At 35.1% G+C, this 16,945-nt stretch overlaps 1 protein-coding gene across 1 annotated transcript in view; it reads left to right on the top strand.

Moving 5' to 3' along the window:
* LOC137402109 (sodium- and chloride-dependent taurine transporter-like) overlaps window positions 1–16,945 on the top strand; it is a 37,654-nt gene that overhangs the window by 8,700 nt on the left and 12,009 nt on the right. The window contains exons 4-11 of the mRNA XM_068088574.1: window positions 625–756; window positions 3,126–3,276; window positions 4,807–4,935; window positions 9,552–9,684; window positions 10,276–10,410; window positions 13,130–13,263; window positions 13,775–13,869; window positions 15,263–15,375. Of these exons, the coding sequence (XP_067944675.1) occupies window positions 625–756; window positions 3,126–3,276; window positions 4,807–4,935; window positions 9,552–9,684; window positions 10,276–10,410; window positions 13,130–13,263; window positions 13,775–13,869; window positions 15,263–15,375 (1,022 nt within the window). The remainder of the gene's footprint in view (window positions 1–624; window positions 757–3,125; window positions 3,277–4,806; window positions 4,936–9,551; window positions 9,685–10,275; window positions 10,411–13,129; window positions 13,264–13,774; window positions 13,870–15,262; window positions 15,376–16,945) is intronic.

Here is a 16,945-nt window from a genome sequence, read left to right as displayed (position 1 = left end):
AATATTTTAGTCGCTGTTGCTTCATGATTCGTCATAAAGGTGTACCCATGTCCACTGTCAGTGAAGTCTTTACAGTTCTTTTATCCCATACTATAATGTCCCAATTTGCACTAGAAAAACTACAATAATTGTTGTACAATTCAAGAGATGCGAGATTATCATATGAATGCCATACACTTAATCTATATGTATACCCTATATGCTTACACCTTGCATGTAAAGAACCCATGAACCAATACATCATAAGCACCCAATAGGATTACTAAATACAAGTTGATAAAATCATGTCGTTAATATTATTTATGTTTTTAATAATTAACATATGAAACTCGCGTGTGATTGAAAGGCTGAAATTTAATTTTTTTCAATTTTGATGTTATCATCTTAAACAGGTTGAAACCGGGGCTTGCATGATTCCTGACTGTCCTAAATGTTATTACGTATATTAGAAACTCCCTTGTTCTAGAAACTTCTATAAATACGAACAGTTTACTGAGTGAGGTTTCTAATGTCTCAGCATTTGATTGTAATCATACTTTTGCTGCTAACAAAAATAATTTTTATGATATGCAATTGAGTGAAAAAGTTGAGGTTTTTGAGCTTTTTTACTTGCAAATGCTGCAGGTGCTTTCCTGCTCCCATATTTCATCATGGTGGTTTTGGCTGGAATACCAATGTTTTTTCTGGAGGTCTCCATTGGGCAGTTCATGTCAGCTGGTGGAATCAAGGTCTGGAACATCAGCCCTCTCTTCTCAGGTAATCCTATGGAGGAAGCAGTTATAATTTGTATTCTAAAGCTTTTTGTGTGTTTCAAAACTTTTTAGCAATTATTTAAAATCACGAAAAGCTCTTTTATAAATATGCTTTTAGATATATGTATGTATGGTAGAATCTGACCAACTAGATGCTTGTTTTTTGAAGCCTTCAATTTATCTTCAATAGCAGAATTTGACTCGCTATTAATCGGTTGTTTCCATGGAGCTAAATCACTGGCTAATAGTGTTTGGAGATATATAGACTGTAAACTTATAATTTACTAGGGCTGGTTGCAATCGTACCTTACATAGTCTCAGAATACTCCAAAGTTAACTAGCGCAGGTCTAATGACTTTTATCAATCCCCACTGGGGTAGAAACACTTAAAACACCTTTCAAGAGGCTTGTTTATTGGAAGCGCTTGTTGCGTCATTACTTACAGTTTGATCAGGGAACTTGTAAAGGAATGTACTCCTGGAATTTATGAGCTATTGTAGCGAGCAACTAGCATTGAATATGAATTAGTAGCGCAGTGTGTGCTAACTATGCTTTAGGATTATGCTACCTGATATGGACAGTTACGACCAGCGTCTAAATACCCTTAAAGCACATAAATTACATAATTTTTTTATTGTATATTTCAATACATCAGAGTCTTGGCTTTCGAATGAGCTATTGTTTGCTATGGTGAAACAGACATTGGTTGGCGTTTATAGGATTTTTCCAGAGCTCTACCGCAAAAAAGTTTACTGGCATAGTCTCGAAAATTGTGACGTCGCAATTCTCATATTCGTTGTTGTGGAGCTAAATGTGTTTTTATATATTTGCTGTTTAAAATACTCAAAGCATATCTTCAATCTGCCTGACCATCCATTACATTCCTGCATCCACAAAAAATCGCAACACCTTATATCAGACACCAACTCCCTGTCAGTTTACATTACAGAACAGTGTTATGCAAAAAGAACTTTTTCTTTCAAAAAGAACTTTTTCTTTCAAAAAGAACTTACTGTACTATTGTTTACTAATTTACTGTACTATTGTTTGTTCTTTTTTCATGATATAATTTGCTTTCAACGACATTGACCGTTGTAAACAAAAGTAATATCTATCTACTAGAGACAATTTCAGGAAAAACTTTAAAATGGACAAAGCCATCTGCTCTCTCTTCAAACATTTGACAAAGTATTCAAGACAAATTTGTTTGTTATAGCAGAATTTATTTGAGTCCAATGGCATTTGTACTTATCTATTAAAACTTTGACTTGCATCCAGGCATTTGAACCGATGTTTGAAAATAACACATGTAGAATAGATTCTGCTTCCTTTCCCATATCTCTTCATTATTACCTCACATAACACACTGCCCTTCACGCTGCTCCACAGTCATTTAGCATTTTTCTAAGCATCTGCATTGCTATTCCTGCTTTGAGCTTCGCAAAGTGGTGTATAGAGAGTGTAACCTCACCAAGGGGGCGCTAATCCACCGATATGGCCTCTTATTACTCACTTCACAAGTTACTTTGCATTGAGTTGTAATGATGACATAACATCCATTTAATTACGCTAAAAAATTAATTTTTAATGACTAGTTTGCTAGTTAATTACAAACAGGACCATTTTTTGTGGTGAATTTAATGGCGTGTTCCCTACACACACATAGTCTGTCAGAGCTTAGTACAGAAGGAGTAACGTAACCAGCATCATAAGGGCACTGTGTTGGGCCAATTTTTGCTGGTCCAGTAACACTGCTTAATAATAATATAATCTATCTAGTGCTTTGGTGCAGTACTCTGTTATTGGGCTCTACACACACTCTCAGCAGATGTCCTATTGAAGGCACTAGCTGCATTAAGCCGACTGTAGGCATTGATCTGTTACCAAGCATTACTGAGAAGTCTAGCAGGTGTTCTATTGCAAGCAATTGATACATTAGGTAGACATAGCCCATAGCTATTACTCTGCTTCCAAGTAATACTGACCACTCATAGCAGGTGTCTTATTGCAGGCATTTGACACATTAGGAAAGCTGTAGGCATTGCTCTGTTTTAAGCAATGTTGACAGCTCATAGCAGGTTTCCTATTACAGGCATTTGATACATTAGTTAGATTGTAGCCATTACTGTTTCCAAGTAATACTGACAGCCCATAGCAGGTGACCTATTGCAAGCATTTAATACATTAGGAAGACTAGGCATAGCCCTGTTCCAAGCCAGTGCTGACCCTATGAAGCTTTCAAGTATCAAAGCGAATGTTGGCAAGCTGTAGCAAGTGTCCAATTGCGGGCTTGGCTGCCTATACTAGGCAAGCTGTAAGAATGGCTCTATTACCAGTTAATGCTGGCAGGTTATAGCAGGTGTCATATTGCAGGCATTGGCTATGCTACAACGATAATCCTATTCTTGTTGAACTGTTACTACAATGTGATCCTCAGCTGGGCATTTTACTATCTCTTTGCTTCCTTCAACAAGGTCGTTCCTTGGAGTCACTGCAACCATGATTGGAATACCCCGTATTGCAGGTATTTTTATTTTATTAGTTAAGAAATTCATCACCTGCCCAATAAACCAGCAAAATGAACAATTTTAGAGTTTGGATTTTGACTAACGTTCATAGAGAAGAAAATGAAGCTGCTATTGTTCAGTGGTTAGTGCGCTGGCATATAAACAGTAGGTTAGTGGTTCGAATCACAGAAGAACCATTGGTGGCGTTAGAAGGGCATCCAGCTACAATCGCACTTGCGCCAAAATTCGGATGCGGATTGCCACTCTATATTCAGTTCCAAGGATAAATCTGATTCAGAACAAAGTGTCATACACGCAACAGAGAGGGAACAAGTGCTGATAATGAAATTTTTAGAAAAATAAATATAAATTGAAAAATTCAACAAAGGTTAGAAAAGAAACAGCAACATCAGACAACCCACTGCGCAAAGAGTTGCTTTCTTTACTCCTGCTATTATTTGCAATGAAAGTGGAAACAACTTACAAGTTTGTAGTTATTATGGGATGATTTACAGCAGTGTTTTTGTAGTTCTGTTGCATGTATCATTTTTTCTTTGAGCCTTCTTTAACTCATTATTAAGTGGGAAGAAGCTTTTCTTCTGCAGAGTTCCGGTAACTTCTACTGGATCCGGTCTGCTATCATGAACAAACAGCTCCTGTACTCTCTCACACCCTGTTTCTCACTACTTGCATACCGCAGTTCCTTTGATAACTGGGTCAAAGATGTATTTTTTAGGAATGTTGTCACAGTTACGTGTAAAGTAGACCTTTTCTATCTATTTAGTTTTTTTAAGCAAATTCAAAGAAACAGTAAGAAAAGATTTTACATAGTTACATTTCTTATAAAGGCTTTAAATAAGTAAAGGTAAGCATAGTCATACAAGACTTACATGTCAGTAACAGGAAGTACATACAAATTGTAAGGAATTTTTATTGCCAAATTTGCCTACTCAAATTTATGTGTTTTCAATTTGTCGCTTTCAGAATGTTTTATTCTTGTTTTATATCTATTTAATTAATAAGTTCATCCCTAAACCAGGTCTACATAAAAACCTATAACAGATGTCATCAAACTTTCAGGTATGTTAGTGTTGTCCACATCAGTATATATTATTTGTTTGATTATCTATTATATATTTATTATTATGTATTTATTATTATGTATATTATATATTTATCATTATATATTTATTATTATATATTTATTATTATATTTATGATATGTTTATTATTCTATATATTATATATTTATTATATATTTATTATTATATATTTATTATTATACTTATGATATGTTTATTATTATATATATTATATATTTATTATATATATTATATATTTATTATTATATTATGATATGTTTATTATTATATCTATTATATATTTATTATTATAATTATGATATGTTCATTATTATATATATTATATATTTATTATTATATATATTATATATGTATTATTTCATATATGATATGTTTATTATTATATATATTATACATTTATTATTATATATATTATATATTTATCAGCTGCCTACTTATTTTCAGGTCTGAATGGGACGACAAGTTGGTCAACGGAACTACTGTGAATGTAACCTCAGCATCGACTGTGCAAAACTTAACAAGTGGAGACAAACAGCAGACATACTTTGTTGATCCAGCCACGGAGTTCTGGCAGTAAGTGAAGTTGTGTTGTGAGTCTAAATAGCTATTATGGTTTGGAGATTTGCTTTATTGCCGGCTCACACAATAGTAGGGTGCGAAGACGCTTTGTAAGACTGCTCAATACTAGTTAAGTCTGTGTATTATATGGTTGAGATTACGAGACAGATGGCTTTGGTTAGTCTGAGCTAGTTTTCTTGTGAAAGAGCTCTCAAGGCGTGGTCACACGAGCACCGAACCTTATGATACGGTGAATCTTATGAAACCAAATAACTGTAATGTGAATTTTGTTGCAAGTCAACCTTTAAAGGTTGACTTGCAACAAAATTCACGTTACTGTTATTTGATATGAAAAGATTTACCATGTTTTACTCTGTTGTGTTGTAGGTGCAAAATGTGTGGAAATGTGATTACAAGCTTTTAAAGCTCAAAAACGAACAGCTAATCGCATCCACACGAGACCGCCGTAGTTTGGATTCTCTTTCCAAAACGGTTCAAATGTGACGTAGCTGTGGTAGATGGTTTCTGTCTACACTTTCATGCAACCTTATTCGTCGAAATATTTTCACAAATATACTTCACATAAAACCATGTCTATTGTTCTTACGCATCTGCTTTATTGTCATTGTAATGCTGTCACTTTTATCAGTGATATCTTATAACTTACCATAGAAATTCGTTTAATATTTTAGCCTTAGCTTGAAGGAATACATATCATTGTCTGATAATCATCACGAGCCTGTTGGTCACTTGTGATAATCGAAAAGTGCTGCAGAAATTATTTGTGAAGTATTGGGTCACATGATCAGATTACGACTTGCTGATTAGACCAAACCGAAACAAAACTGTAATGTAGCGAGCATCTATATTTGATATTTGGGGTCTTCGGTAAAACCCGAAATGTTGGTCATAAACTAGTGCTACGATAAGTTTTATATTGAGCTTTGTATTGGCCTTTCAATTCACTTGAGAACATCACGTGACAAGACAATAAATAAATTTCATGTCTACGTCAGAGAAATGAAGAGATTCCAATCTACGGCAGCTTTTCGTTTTTGAGCTTTCAAGAGCTTGTAATCACATTTCCACACATTTGGCACTTACAATACAACAGAGTAAGACATGGTGAATCTTTTGATACCAAATAACTGTAATGTGAATTTTGTTGCAAGTCAACCTTTAACTAAACACCTGCTGTAGTTGTCGATAGGTATTGTTGCTATGTAGGTAAATGTGAACTTACAAAACTATCAACATTCTGTGTTAGGAAATTCATTATTACTCCCGTTTGTCTCACCTGGGATTTTTAGAAGCTTGATCAATTTAGCAAGAAACCAAATTTTATTTCTGGTATAGGTGTGGGTGCCCTGCTTTCACACTCAATGATTAATGGAAACATTGCTAACATACTAAAACATACTAACATGCTAAGGTTGCGGAAACATACTAAGTCTGTTATCTGCTTCAAGTCTATTCTTTGAGTTTCCGTGCTTTAAAGGCGTTCTTTTTTGGAGTTATTATTCCTTTAAAGAGTTAGTTGCAGATGAGTTTATATACAGTCAGAGTTCATATGTAGCAAAATTTCATAAAATCTGGTTGATGTTTAAGCTGGAACCAAAGTAGGTGGATAAAGTTATAGACCACAGAGTTGCTGTAGAGAACATCTTACATAGTTTTTTGTTCCTATTACTAAAAACTTGTATTTAGTTAAAATTAAATTCATTTGTGTATTGTAGCTAGTGGATATAACTGAAAGTTATATGGGATTTTACTACAAACTCGATATCACTGGTTGCATTTGAAATACTTAATGATTTACCTTGTCCTAAGGAAAGCTTTTGTTTGAGGAGTGAAGTCTCTGTAGTTTTGTTTATTCCTGAACATCTAAGGCTGGTAGCAAGGACCAACCTTTCAAGAGTAAACACACCAGCATTATAGGCCATTTCATATGGTTGTTGGCAGTACTTGCAAGGTTAATCTAGTTTGTTGTTACGAAATTTTAGTAATTTTCAAGTCAATTTTGCCTAAATATTATTAAAATAATTGAATTTTGAGATCGCAGTTGAAGTAGAAATCTAAAAACTACCACATTTTGATGCAATTTCCATCGTATGAGCTAATTTGAGCCGGTGTGTAGGCATTCGTAAACATGTGCTGTCTGCAGTGTGGGAGTACTATAACGCAAAAAGCGTGCCAGAGAATCAGCTCTAAGGTTATCAGCTCTCCTAAGATCCCCTGCACTATTCTTATATGCACTGTATTGTTCAACTTAAGGAAATTCATAAATAAAATAAATTTCTAAATAAAATATTCATAAATTTTCGTATACTCTCGCCTCAAGTTAAGCTCCCCTAAGATCTTTGCATTATTCTTATATGCGCTGTATTGTAATATGTACTGGTTAGTTATTTACATGCCTCCACATTGATTTCTAATTGTGAACACAAACTGGACATTTTGAGTCTACCCATGACATAATTACAAAGTTTCCATACAGAGATAGTGTAGTGACACCTGGGTGTACCATTGCCGAAGCGCAACGCTGGGCCGACAGGCAGGTCCTGTTTCCATATGGTGATGTAGTAGAGCAATGGTTATGCGACGCTTTGTGTCAATGTTGTATCGTAAAGAAGTCACGCATGCCCAAGTTTCCGCACAAGTAAGGCAGTTTCCATGGCACAAAGATGGCGCGTCACACGGGTGTTTCGCTTCCAAACAAAACAGCGACCCTGAATCACAACAGAATAGAAGTGACACGAGGGAATTGCAGCACCATATGGGAGTGTGTCTCTATGCAATCCCTTTATGGAAACGGACTAAATCATTAGCAGCTATGGTAATACTAGAACCAACAGCTATAGCATTAGCAAAACAATATTTTACCAATTGGAAGGGATGGCGTTTGACCTCAGTGTAGTTACAGTACTATTCACTACCTCAACTAAAAATAACCACAATTTGCTGAGTTGATTACTCGCCCGGTGGCAGCACTTGAAACAGACAAGTAGCAACAGCAGCGAAGAGACACGACTCCGTTCAATCTTGCTGCCTGTTAACATGGTCACTGATTTCATTACTAAGAAATTTCAACATTTTTCATCTTGATGTAGTAATATTGATTACTAGCTGTCTGGCTACTCAACCTATGAGTGGGTAGATGAATGGGAATTTTTTGGACTGTAAATAATTTATTCAAAGCAGATTGTCAGTGCTTCCGCATAATTACTACTGCACCACTCGTGCACGAGCCGATATAATACTATTAGCATTCGACGGATTTTCTTATTGCCTATTTCTGTCATGGTCTTCACGGCCGACCGACATGGGTGCAAATACAATGGCTTCTTCTGCTAGTTAATAAATGTATTACTAAAATAACTTCACAATTTATATTAAAATGTGTAAAGTGAAACTAAGTTCTTTTTGCATGAGAAAGTGAAACTGTGTGCTTGATCTATTATGATTGGTTGTCATGGCTGATAATTTGTCTCCAAATTGAACTCTAGTTTTAACTAATTCAAGTCACTCTTTTGGCACTCTAAAGGTTGACTTGCAACAAAATTCACATTACAGTTATTTGGTATCAAAAGATTCACCATGGCTTATTTTGTTGTGTTGTAAGTGCAAAATATGTGGAAATGTGATTACAAGCTCTTAAAACCTCAAAAACTAACATTTAATTGCTGCCATTACGAAAGCGCCGTATGCTGGAATCCTTTTATTTCGATGACGTACTCAACTCGGTGTGGTTATTGTTTTGACACGTGATGTTATCACATGAAATAAAAAGTCAATCAAAGGCTCAATATAAAAAGTCTTATAGCACTAGTTCCTTCAAGTCAGTTGAAAAATATTTTCTGATTAATCAGGATTTGGATAGAATCAGCTCAATTATCTACTCGTTACAAGCAGCCTTTTTTCGTTTTAGAATGGGTAGATTAGTTGATCATGGGGCTAGTTGTGCAGCAGGCATGAGTTCATTCATTTCTAGTCACAATCTATGTTTACTCACACATCCTTGGTGTATATCCCTGACCAATTGCTGCCACTTATTCCATCTGTCCTGTCCACGCTCAGTAGCTCTTTAATATTCTTAGATATAACATGTGTCGCTTTGTCTCCTAGCAAACCTAACATTGTTGATATGTCTACATGGCTATGCATAGACTGTATGTTATGAATGAGGTGATACCTCGCTTTTATTACTAGTAGTATAATCTCTAGACTTCAACTATCAGCTATGTCGATGTGTATACCGTATTAAAGATCGCTTAAATTTGATAAAAACTTTTTAATTCTGATTTATTGTCCGTCAAGAAAATTGAAGAACGTTTGAATTCAATGACAGCATTCATATTGATTATATTTCAAAAAGTAATTTTAATTTTTTTTGTTATTTTAAATACACTTCTCATTGAGTCTTTCATATACAATGTATTAGATGCCGGCTGTAGATTGAATATGGGTAACTTCTACCGAGCCATTGAGATATCATTATTCAGTATCGTTCAGAGACTAACGCTTTCAGTTCATTTTGTAACATTAGCAATCATCTGGTCCAACTTTTCTGTTTTTCTCCAAGTTTTCAAGTATCTGGGCTCAATTATAAATTTCCACTCGTTAACTCGCAGGCGGAAGGTTTTGGCTATCAGCTCAGGGATTGATGAACCAGGAATTATAAAATGGGACCTTGCTCTCTGCCTTCTAGTGGCCTGGATAGTTGTATTTGCTTGCATCTCGAAAGGAGTGAAGAGCTCAGGGAAGGTTCGTATAGTCTTTAATCAACTTTTACTATTCGTCAAAAGTTGTTAATTCATAATATAACTCCTTTTTTATGGAATTCTCACCACAGCTTCAAATGAAAACAACCATGTTATATCCTAGTTTTTATGTAATTCTCATCAGATACTTGTCTATAATTTTATCGGTAAGTCTTTATTCACTGATGCATTTACGAAAAACAGTATAAACCTTTTTTATCTTTTTGTCTCACAAAAACTGTTAGTTATGACTTTTCATTTAGGACTATTTTGTTGGAGTGAGACAACTTCCCAAAGAACTAATTATTTGCTGTTTGGAAAGTTACAAGTCTGCCCTCCGACTTGCATTTCTAAGTTTTCTGTTATTTATTGGCATACATTATTTTCCCATGATTCAAAGTTGACACTAATATTTTGTGATACAAGTTTGTGTCAAGTTAGTAACAATAGTTAGATAATGTTAACTTAACATCATTCTGTGTCGCCTTATTAAGAGATTAACTTGCTCAAAATATACAGACTTGTTCACTTTTGAGCCTCCTCAGTTATAAGGTGTTCACAGAACCTTTCATCTATGCTTACACATATTATATAGGTGATGTATTTCACTGCTACTACTCCCTATGTGTTCATGCTGATTCTGTTGGTGAGAGGATGCACCCTGCCTGGAGCAGGCTCTGGTATACTCTACTATCTCACGCCGACTATGGATAAACTCGGGGATATGCAGGTCAGATGTTTGCTGCACAAGTTGATGTCATTTTTATTTTATAGTTACAGTAGGTGCTCCTACTATGTAACTAATTCGTTCCAGGAACGTATATGTTACATAGCATTAACGTTATAAGAACAGCAAAATATTAACGTTATAAGAACAGCAAAATACATATAAATTGCCTAATCCATTTTCAAGATTACTCCAAACTCACCCCTTAGCCCATACAAAAAGGAGAAACTTGACATAACGTTTTTAATTTGTGGGCTGTACCATAACTGCAGTATTATTGTTTTACCTCGACAACTTTTCTCCTTTTCCCGAACATTCTCACTGGTTTTATAGACCATGATTGCTGGTAATTTACAATAAGTAAATTGGGAGCGCACATCGTCGACGTTCTTTCACAATGATTTGCTTATTTTTTCTAAAAAGCAAAATCTGTTCTGCAAGTTCAAACTCATAACAAATATTTTATACATCTGCAATAAAGCAAAACAAATATTTTTACTATAAAAAACAGTGCCAGTAGTTCATCATTTATCTGTACCCAGGGGTCAAGGTTAGGATAAAAGAGAACTTTCGATGATACTCCCAACTCATGACATTCAAGTTGGTGGACTGACGCTGTAACACCTGCACCAATCAATCGCCCTTTAAGTATTTATGAACAATTGTGCAGCTACTTATTCTCGACACATTTGAAAATTTATCACGATGAATTAAAATCTCATAGAAGTTGTATATATAATAGATATATCGCTATACACACATTGTTTTTCTCTCGCAAGTGTGGCGAGTTAGATTAACACTCAAATCAAATTTGAAAACTCACCTGACTTATCACTACGTTATATGGTTTTTTTACCTAGTACGAAGCAAAAACTTCACATAAATTCTTTACGTTATCTGGAATTTAGGTTTTAGGAGGTATATGTTATAGGAGCGTCTACTATACTTTGTAGCAGTGATTTACATACCCTATCTTCGAGCATTTTAGGTCAGAACTCAGCATAAGAATATTAAACTTTGACGCTTGTACCAAGTTAGTATGGTTGGAGATGAGAAGAGTTTCAGAATTGCTGCATTACTTACCATGAACTTTAAACATACATGTTTTTGAAGCTGTTGACTTCAACTAGGTACTTACACGTAGGTAATCAAGTCATAATCATTGTATGTACCTGGTGATGTTCCAAGGAACTCAAACACAAAGTAAAGGTTTAATATGAGTATGCTGGGTCAGTGTGAACTGATGCCATTTTAAATTCTGATTCATTTTACTTTTATTTAGCCAATATCACCGCTTTTGCTTGTGACTGTCATAAAATTTATTTGAAACAATATCTATTAGATATTTTAGAAAGCGATCATCTTTGTACTTTTCTCCAAACCAGGATATTATTTTTAACGATCGTACCGCGAAAACTTAATCGAACTTAGCAATTTTCCTCTTCAGTTTTAATTTGAACCGGATGAAGTTTCAACTTTTGAGGTTGGACTATGTATATCAAAGAGTAATTTTTATGGGTTTATAAACCCTAAAGTTGATAAAAAAATTGTGAGTACTAGAGAAGTAATAGTCTTGTATTTTTAGCCAATTTTTAAATTTTATTTCATTTCAAAAAAATTCTACCACTCTATAAGCATATGTAGTAATAAGTTTATTAGTCATAAAAAATAAGACTATTTGATTAAAATTGTAAAAAGTAACTGGATAAATTGATAATTTGTGTCCTATCATAATAATATAGCTATCTCTATGAACCGGTCACAAGTCTGAATAAATGTTAAGATGGCGCGGTTGCCACCTCTCTGGGTTCACCTTTGCTGTTAAACTCAATGACAGTATTCAACCTTTAGAAGTAGAGTGATGACATCACTGAGAACTGAATTTATGAACGAGGCTACTCAGCAATATGCTTTTCCTGTTCCATAATTGATTAATCTGTTGTGGATGTTCCAATAGATGGTTTAATTAAGTCAGCATAAGCCAGGTGGAAAAATTTTTCTTTGTTTTTAGGTTTTTGTCGTATATTTTTCTAGTCTACACTAATAAATGGCTGTATTTAATTTTTTGCTATATCTAAGGATGCAATCATTAAAATGTTGCAACAATCGCAGTAAATCAAGCAGGTGCGGCCCCGGTCTATACTCACGAGCAGAAAAAAGGACAAAATTTAATTTTTTTAGTTCTTCGTGAAATTTATGAAGTATTCGTGTAAACTTATCTCAGTATTCGCACAACGTACTTTAATTTTTTTACGATTCTGCATTTATTCAGATTACACTCTATCAGAAATTAGTAATTACTATAATAATGAAATAACAAAGGCCAGCTCTTCCGCTGGAGATACTGACATTGATAAAAACATCAAAGACGTTGCACACAAAGGTGGCAATTTAGAACAGAAGAAACTGTAAAAACTATATTTGTAAATTACTGTCAATCCATAATCAATAATTAAAATAGCTAGAAAACTTTAAGTATCTTTTCTGTAAAACTAAATAATAAACTGACGTTTAAAGTTCTCATAACTTTTATGAAGTCTCTTTCTTCACATCCTAAATATCCCCTTCAACATCAGTGCTAAAAATCGATATCCGATGTATTATGACGGTATGTCCGATGTGTATTGGTCGCATCAGTTTATAATCCTATTCTATCATCTTTACCAGTAATACTGTTTTAGGTAGCAAATTCTCTGGGTGCATCACATTCCCTACATTACAGACTTGGGTAGACGCAGGCACGCAGATATTCTTCTCCTACTCTATCGGAATGGGAGCATCGACAGCACTCGGCAGCTTTAACAAGTTTCATCACAACTGTTTGAGGGATTCTGTGATATTTTCGATCATAAACAGGTATGGAATCATGTATGTTAAGCCTGGTTTTCATCCCACCGTGAACAGCTTGCGGTCATCGGCGGTACACGGGGAGGTTGTATGTTCGCCGCACTACAGCACCGGCAATGATCACGCAATGAAAGAATTGTCTAATGTCTAGACAACAGTGTCTTTTACACATGGAGTTAAGATATTACATATGTTTCTAGGTCAAGGTTGTAGTTTTGTGGAAATTGTAATTACAATGCATTCTGGGTACACGGGCTACCGATGCACGATTCTCATTACCAACGCCATCCCGCAACCTACTCCGGGAAAAGTAAAAAAGTTCAATTCACCAATTTTTGCTAGCGGCCACCACTGGCAGAAAAATTGCCGCAGGCTCCCGCCGGTCTGCTGGTTCTAAACAACCGCCAGTTGCACCACCGCCACTCCTTGCAGTGGGATGAGAACCGGGCTTTAGTGTGAAGGCATTTTTGTGTATTCCTTCGATATGTAATCACAAATTGGTGATTGTTCTCACTTTCAGTGGTACGAGTTTTCTGGCAGGATTTGTTATATTTGCTGTTCTCGGCTATATGGCTACAGAACAAGGGGTGGATATCGCTGATGTGGCAGAGTCTGGTGAGTAAAGTTTGGAGTATACTGATACTGTGATCTGCCTAACAGGAAGTTAGGTTTTGTATCTGCTGTTAACTAAATGGTAACTAGAAGGTACTAACTAGATGGTATCAAAAATTCGTCTTGCTAGGTATAGAGTCTCTCTGAAGCCTGTCATTAGATGTCAACGTAGACCTGATACTTGAACTACTTCTGAACAGTTTGGTGATGTAGAAGCTTGCTGACTGTGTAGAACCAGTGAATTATCTTGAAGCAGCATTTTTGTTGTAGCATGAGAGTTTTATCATTATTGTTTATATTTGTGATGCTGTTATAATATTATGTTTTTATTAATTAAACTAGCAGTAAGACAAGACATTAATTAGATAAGTGCGTGTTTAAAAGGCTAGATTTTAGAAACCAGGCCAATTTTAAAACCAAATATTTTTGGAGACTCGGCAGAAGGCACAGAGCGTAGACTTTGAAAATGAAATCGGCTAAAAATGTGAAAATACATGGCGTTTGCGCAGACTAACACACATACACACAATGGCAGAGTGGGATTTATGATGTATGATTTGTGATGCTCAAGTAAAACCCAATAGATTTAGTACAATTCTCTTGTAGCTATAGCGAAGTTATTGGCTGCAAAGCTCTATTACTAATAGTGTTACTACCTACTACTACCTGCTGTATACAATTTATTGATTGTATCTGGTATTTGCAAGGGTCAGTCTCACTGAAGGCTACGCTAAGCAGTGACTTCAACCATGCGAAAACGCGTAAAAGATATTCATTCAGCTTACTTCCAAAGGTTGAATACTATGATTATTAGACTATACATATAAAATTTTCAAGTTTTGAAATATTTTTTGGTAGAAATTTTGCTTCAATTTATGAAAGCCTTTTTCGTAAGTTTTGTAAGCTTTTTATATAAAACCAACATGTATTTGTTACGGGTTCATCTATTGCATGTATTTATAGTTTGTACAAATTTTTGGTATGAGTTTTGTAGACTTGAAATGGATTAAGGCATTTATCCGGTGTAGTCGGTTTCTACTTACAAAATGGCTACTAGACCGAAACCCTTTCATAAGTTCCACTGAAGTCTACATACCTTTCATGTAGTCTCAAAGCATTAAAGAACTCGCAAGAAAAATTTAACTAGCACGATTTTTGCGAACGGGTTGGCTAATGGCATAAGCAATTTAAAAAAAACAAATTTTTTTGTTTTTGTAAGGATTGAACCACTAACATGCTAATTTAGTCCAGCAGGCTAGCCACCATATTGCGGCTACACTGACTAGAACTGTGTATTTACTGAATTTTCACCTTAGTGTCTATTAAAGCACCCTCTTCACCCCCAACTGTATCTTACAATGCCTCTGGTACACATTTATTAGTTTTTGTTGAGCAGGTCCAGGACTAGCGTTTATCGCTTACCCAAAGGCTCTCTCTAGCATGCCTTTTGCTCCCTTCTGGTCTGTTATCTTTTTTCTAATGGTAATCCTCCTGGGTCTCGACAGCGAGGTATGTATAATACTCTAAATCCACATACATGCGTATTAGCTGGTTGTTTCTATAGAATCATTAGATCTATTAGCTCGGCCATTCATATACTTGCTTCCTACGCTCCAGTCAGCATCTACACACTATTGTTGCTTTCTGTTCGTAAAGGTGCTTTCGAGTTCTCTACCCAGTTCCTGAGATAAGATATTGGAAAAGGAAACTGGTTATGCAATGCACATTAGCTTAGTTTTAAGTATAGCCATAAACTTGTGTTTTGCACACGTTTTCAACATGTACAGTCAATATGGTTATTGCTCTGTCAATTGTTACCTGCAAACAAATAATTATGGTAAAGAATTGTTAAGATGCATCAACGACAAGGGTACAAATATTAAATTGTGTCTAGTAACTTCTCGCTACTTCATCGTTCAGCTTTCGCAGTTTCAGTCTTTCACTAGTTAAAAATATTAATGAAAATATTAAAAAATAATAATAAATAAAAGCGAATCAAATACCTAAATTTCTTATTTTGGCCCCATGGGATCTCTCCATGAGCATCACTGGTTTCAAAAAAGTGGATTAACATTTTTCTTGAAGTGTAAAAGTGTAAAGTGCTTGTGACACCTTTCATCATGTCTCTCGAGTGTCTCTCCAACCTCAACATTGTCTATTGTATCTAAGAAAAAAGTGCAAATGCATACGACTAATGAAGAGGTCTCTTTATCAGATAAAAGTTTAAGAATATATATTTAACAAAGTTGGCACTTTTCGCATGGAAGTATATCGATCACGATTAACCGAAAAAAATGTGGGTTTAATGTATAGCGATCTCGTGTTGCGACTTATAAGGATTTATCGACACAGATGTGTCTATTCGCTGTCGATAGATGCTACCCAATTCGTTTATTGCGCATCCTCATGTACCCCAATAAAAGCAAAACTATTATACTTCTCCTATAATTGTAAGATGTCCGCACTTGGAATCTGATTGTCTCGTATGTAATTCGCGCCTGTATGCGTAGGTAGGTGGTGGAGGTAGGCACCCTAGAAATTTTTTGTTATTCATTGGTTGCAAACATGGTTTTTGAGAAATGTCTAATGTGTCTCTATACTGAAAAAATCTGTAAAAATCACAAATTTTTAATTGCAATTTGATCATATCAAATATATTTTTTTGAGCATATTTGGCACCAACCAAACTTGGTTAAAACAGACAAGACTAATCGCTGCCTAGTACCCTAGGTCAAAAGAATTGCTGCCTAGGTCAAAGGAGTTGCTGCTTGTTTGTCATAATTGCAATTACACATGCGCCTTTAGCTATATTATATAAGCTTTTATTTTTAATTTTATTGTTTAAATTTAAAAGAATTGTTGAAACTGATTACAAAACATGATGATTTGATGAAGAACCTGTTGAACTCAAGCTAGAAAAACAGTTTTAGCCTACAGTGGTTTAGTTTCAGTTTCAAACTGAGCGTATAAGGCATAATACGCTGCCTTGTCACTAACCTATACAATGCATGTTGAAAATCTGGCTTCTGTTGACTGCCTCTATAAAAAGGGTGAAATTTATCTGATTTCAGGATCTGGT

The sequence above is a fragment of the Watersipora subatra genome, chromosome 8 (assembly GCF_963576615.1).
Source record: "Watersipora subatra chromosome 8, tzWatSuba1.1, whole genome shotgun sequence".
NCBI lineage: Eukaryota > Metazoa > Bryozoa > Gymnolaemata > Cheilostomatida > Watersiporidae > Watersipora > Watersipora subatra.
The sequence above is the reverse complement of the archived record's forward strand: the minus strand, read 5'-3'. Positions and strand labels throughout refer to the sequence as shown.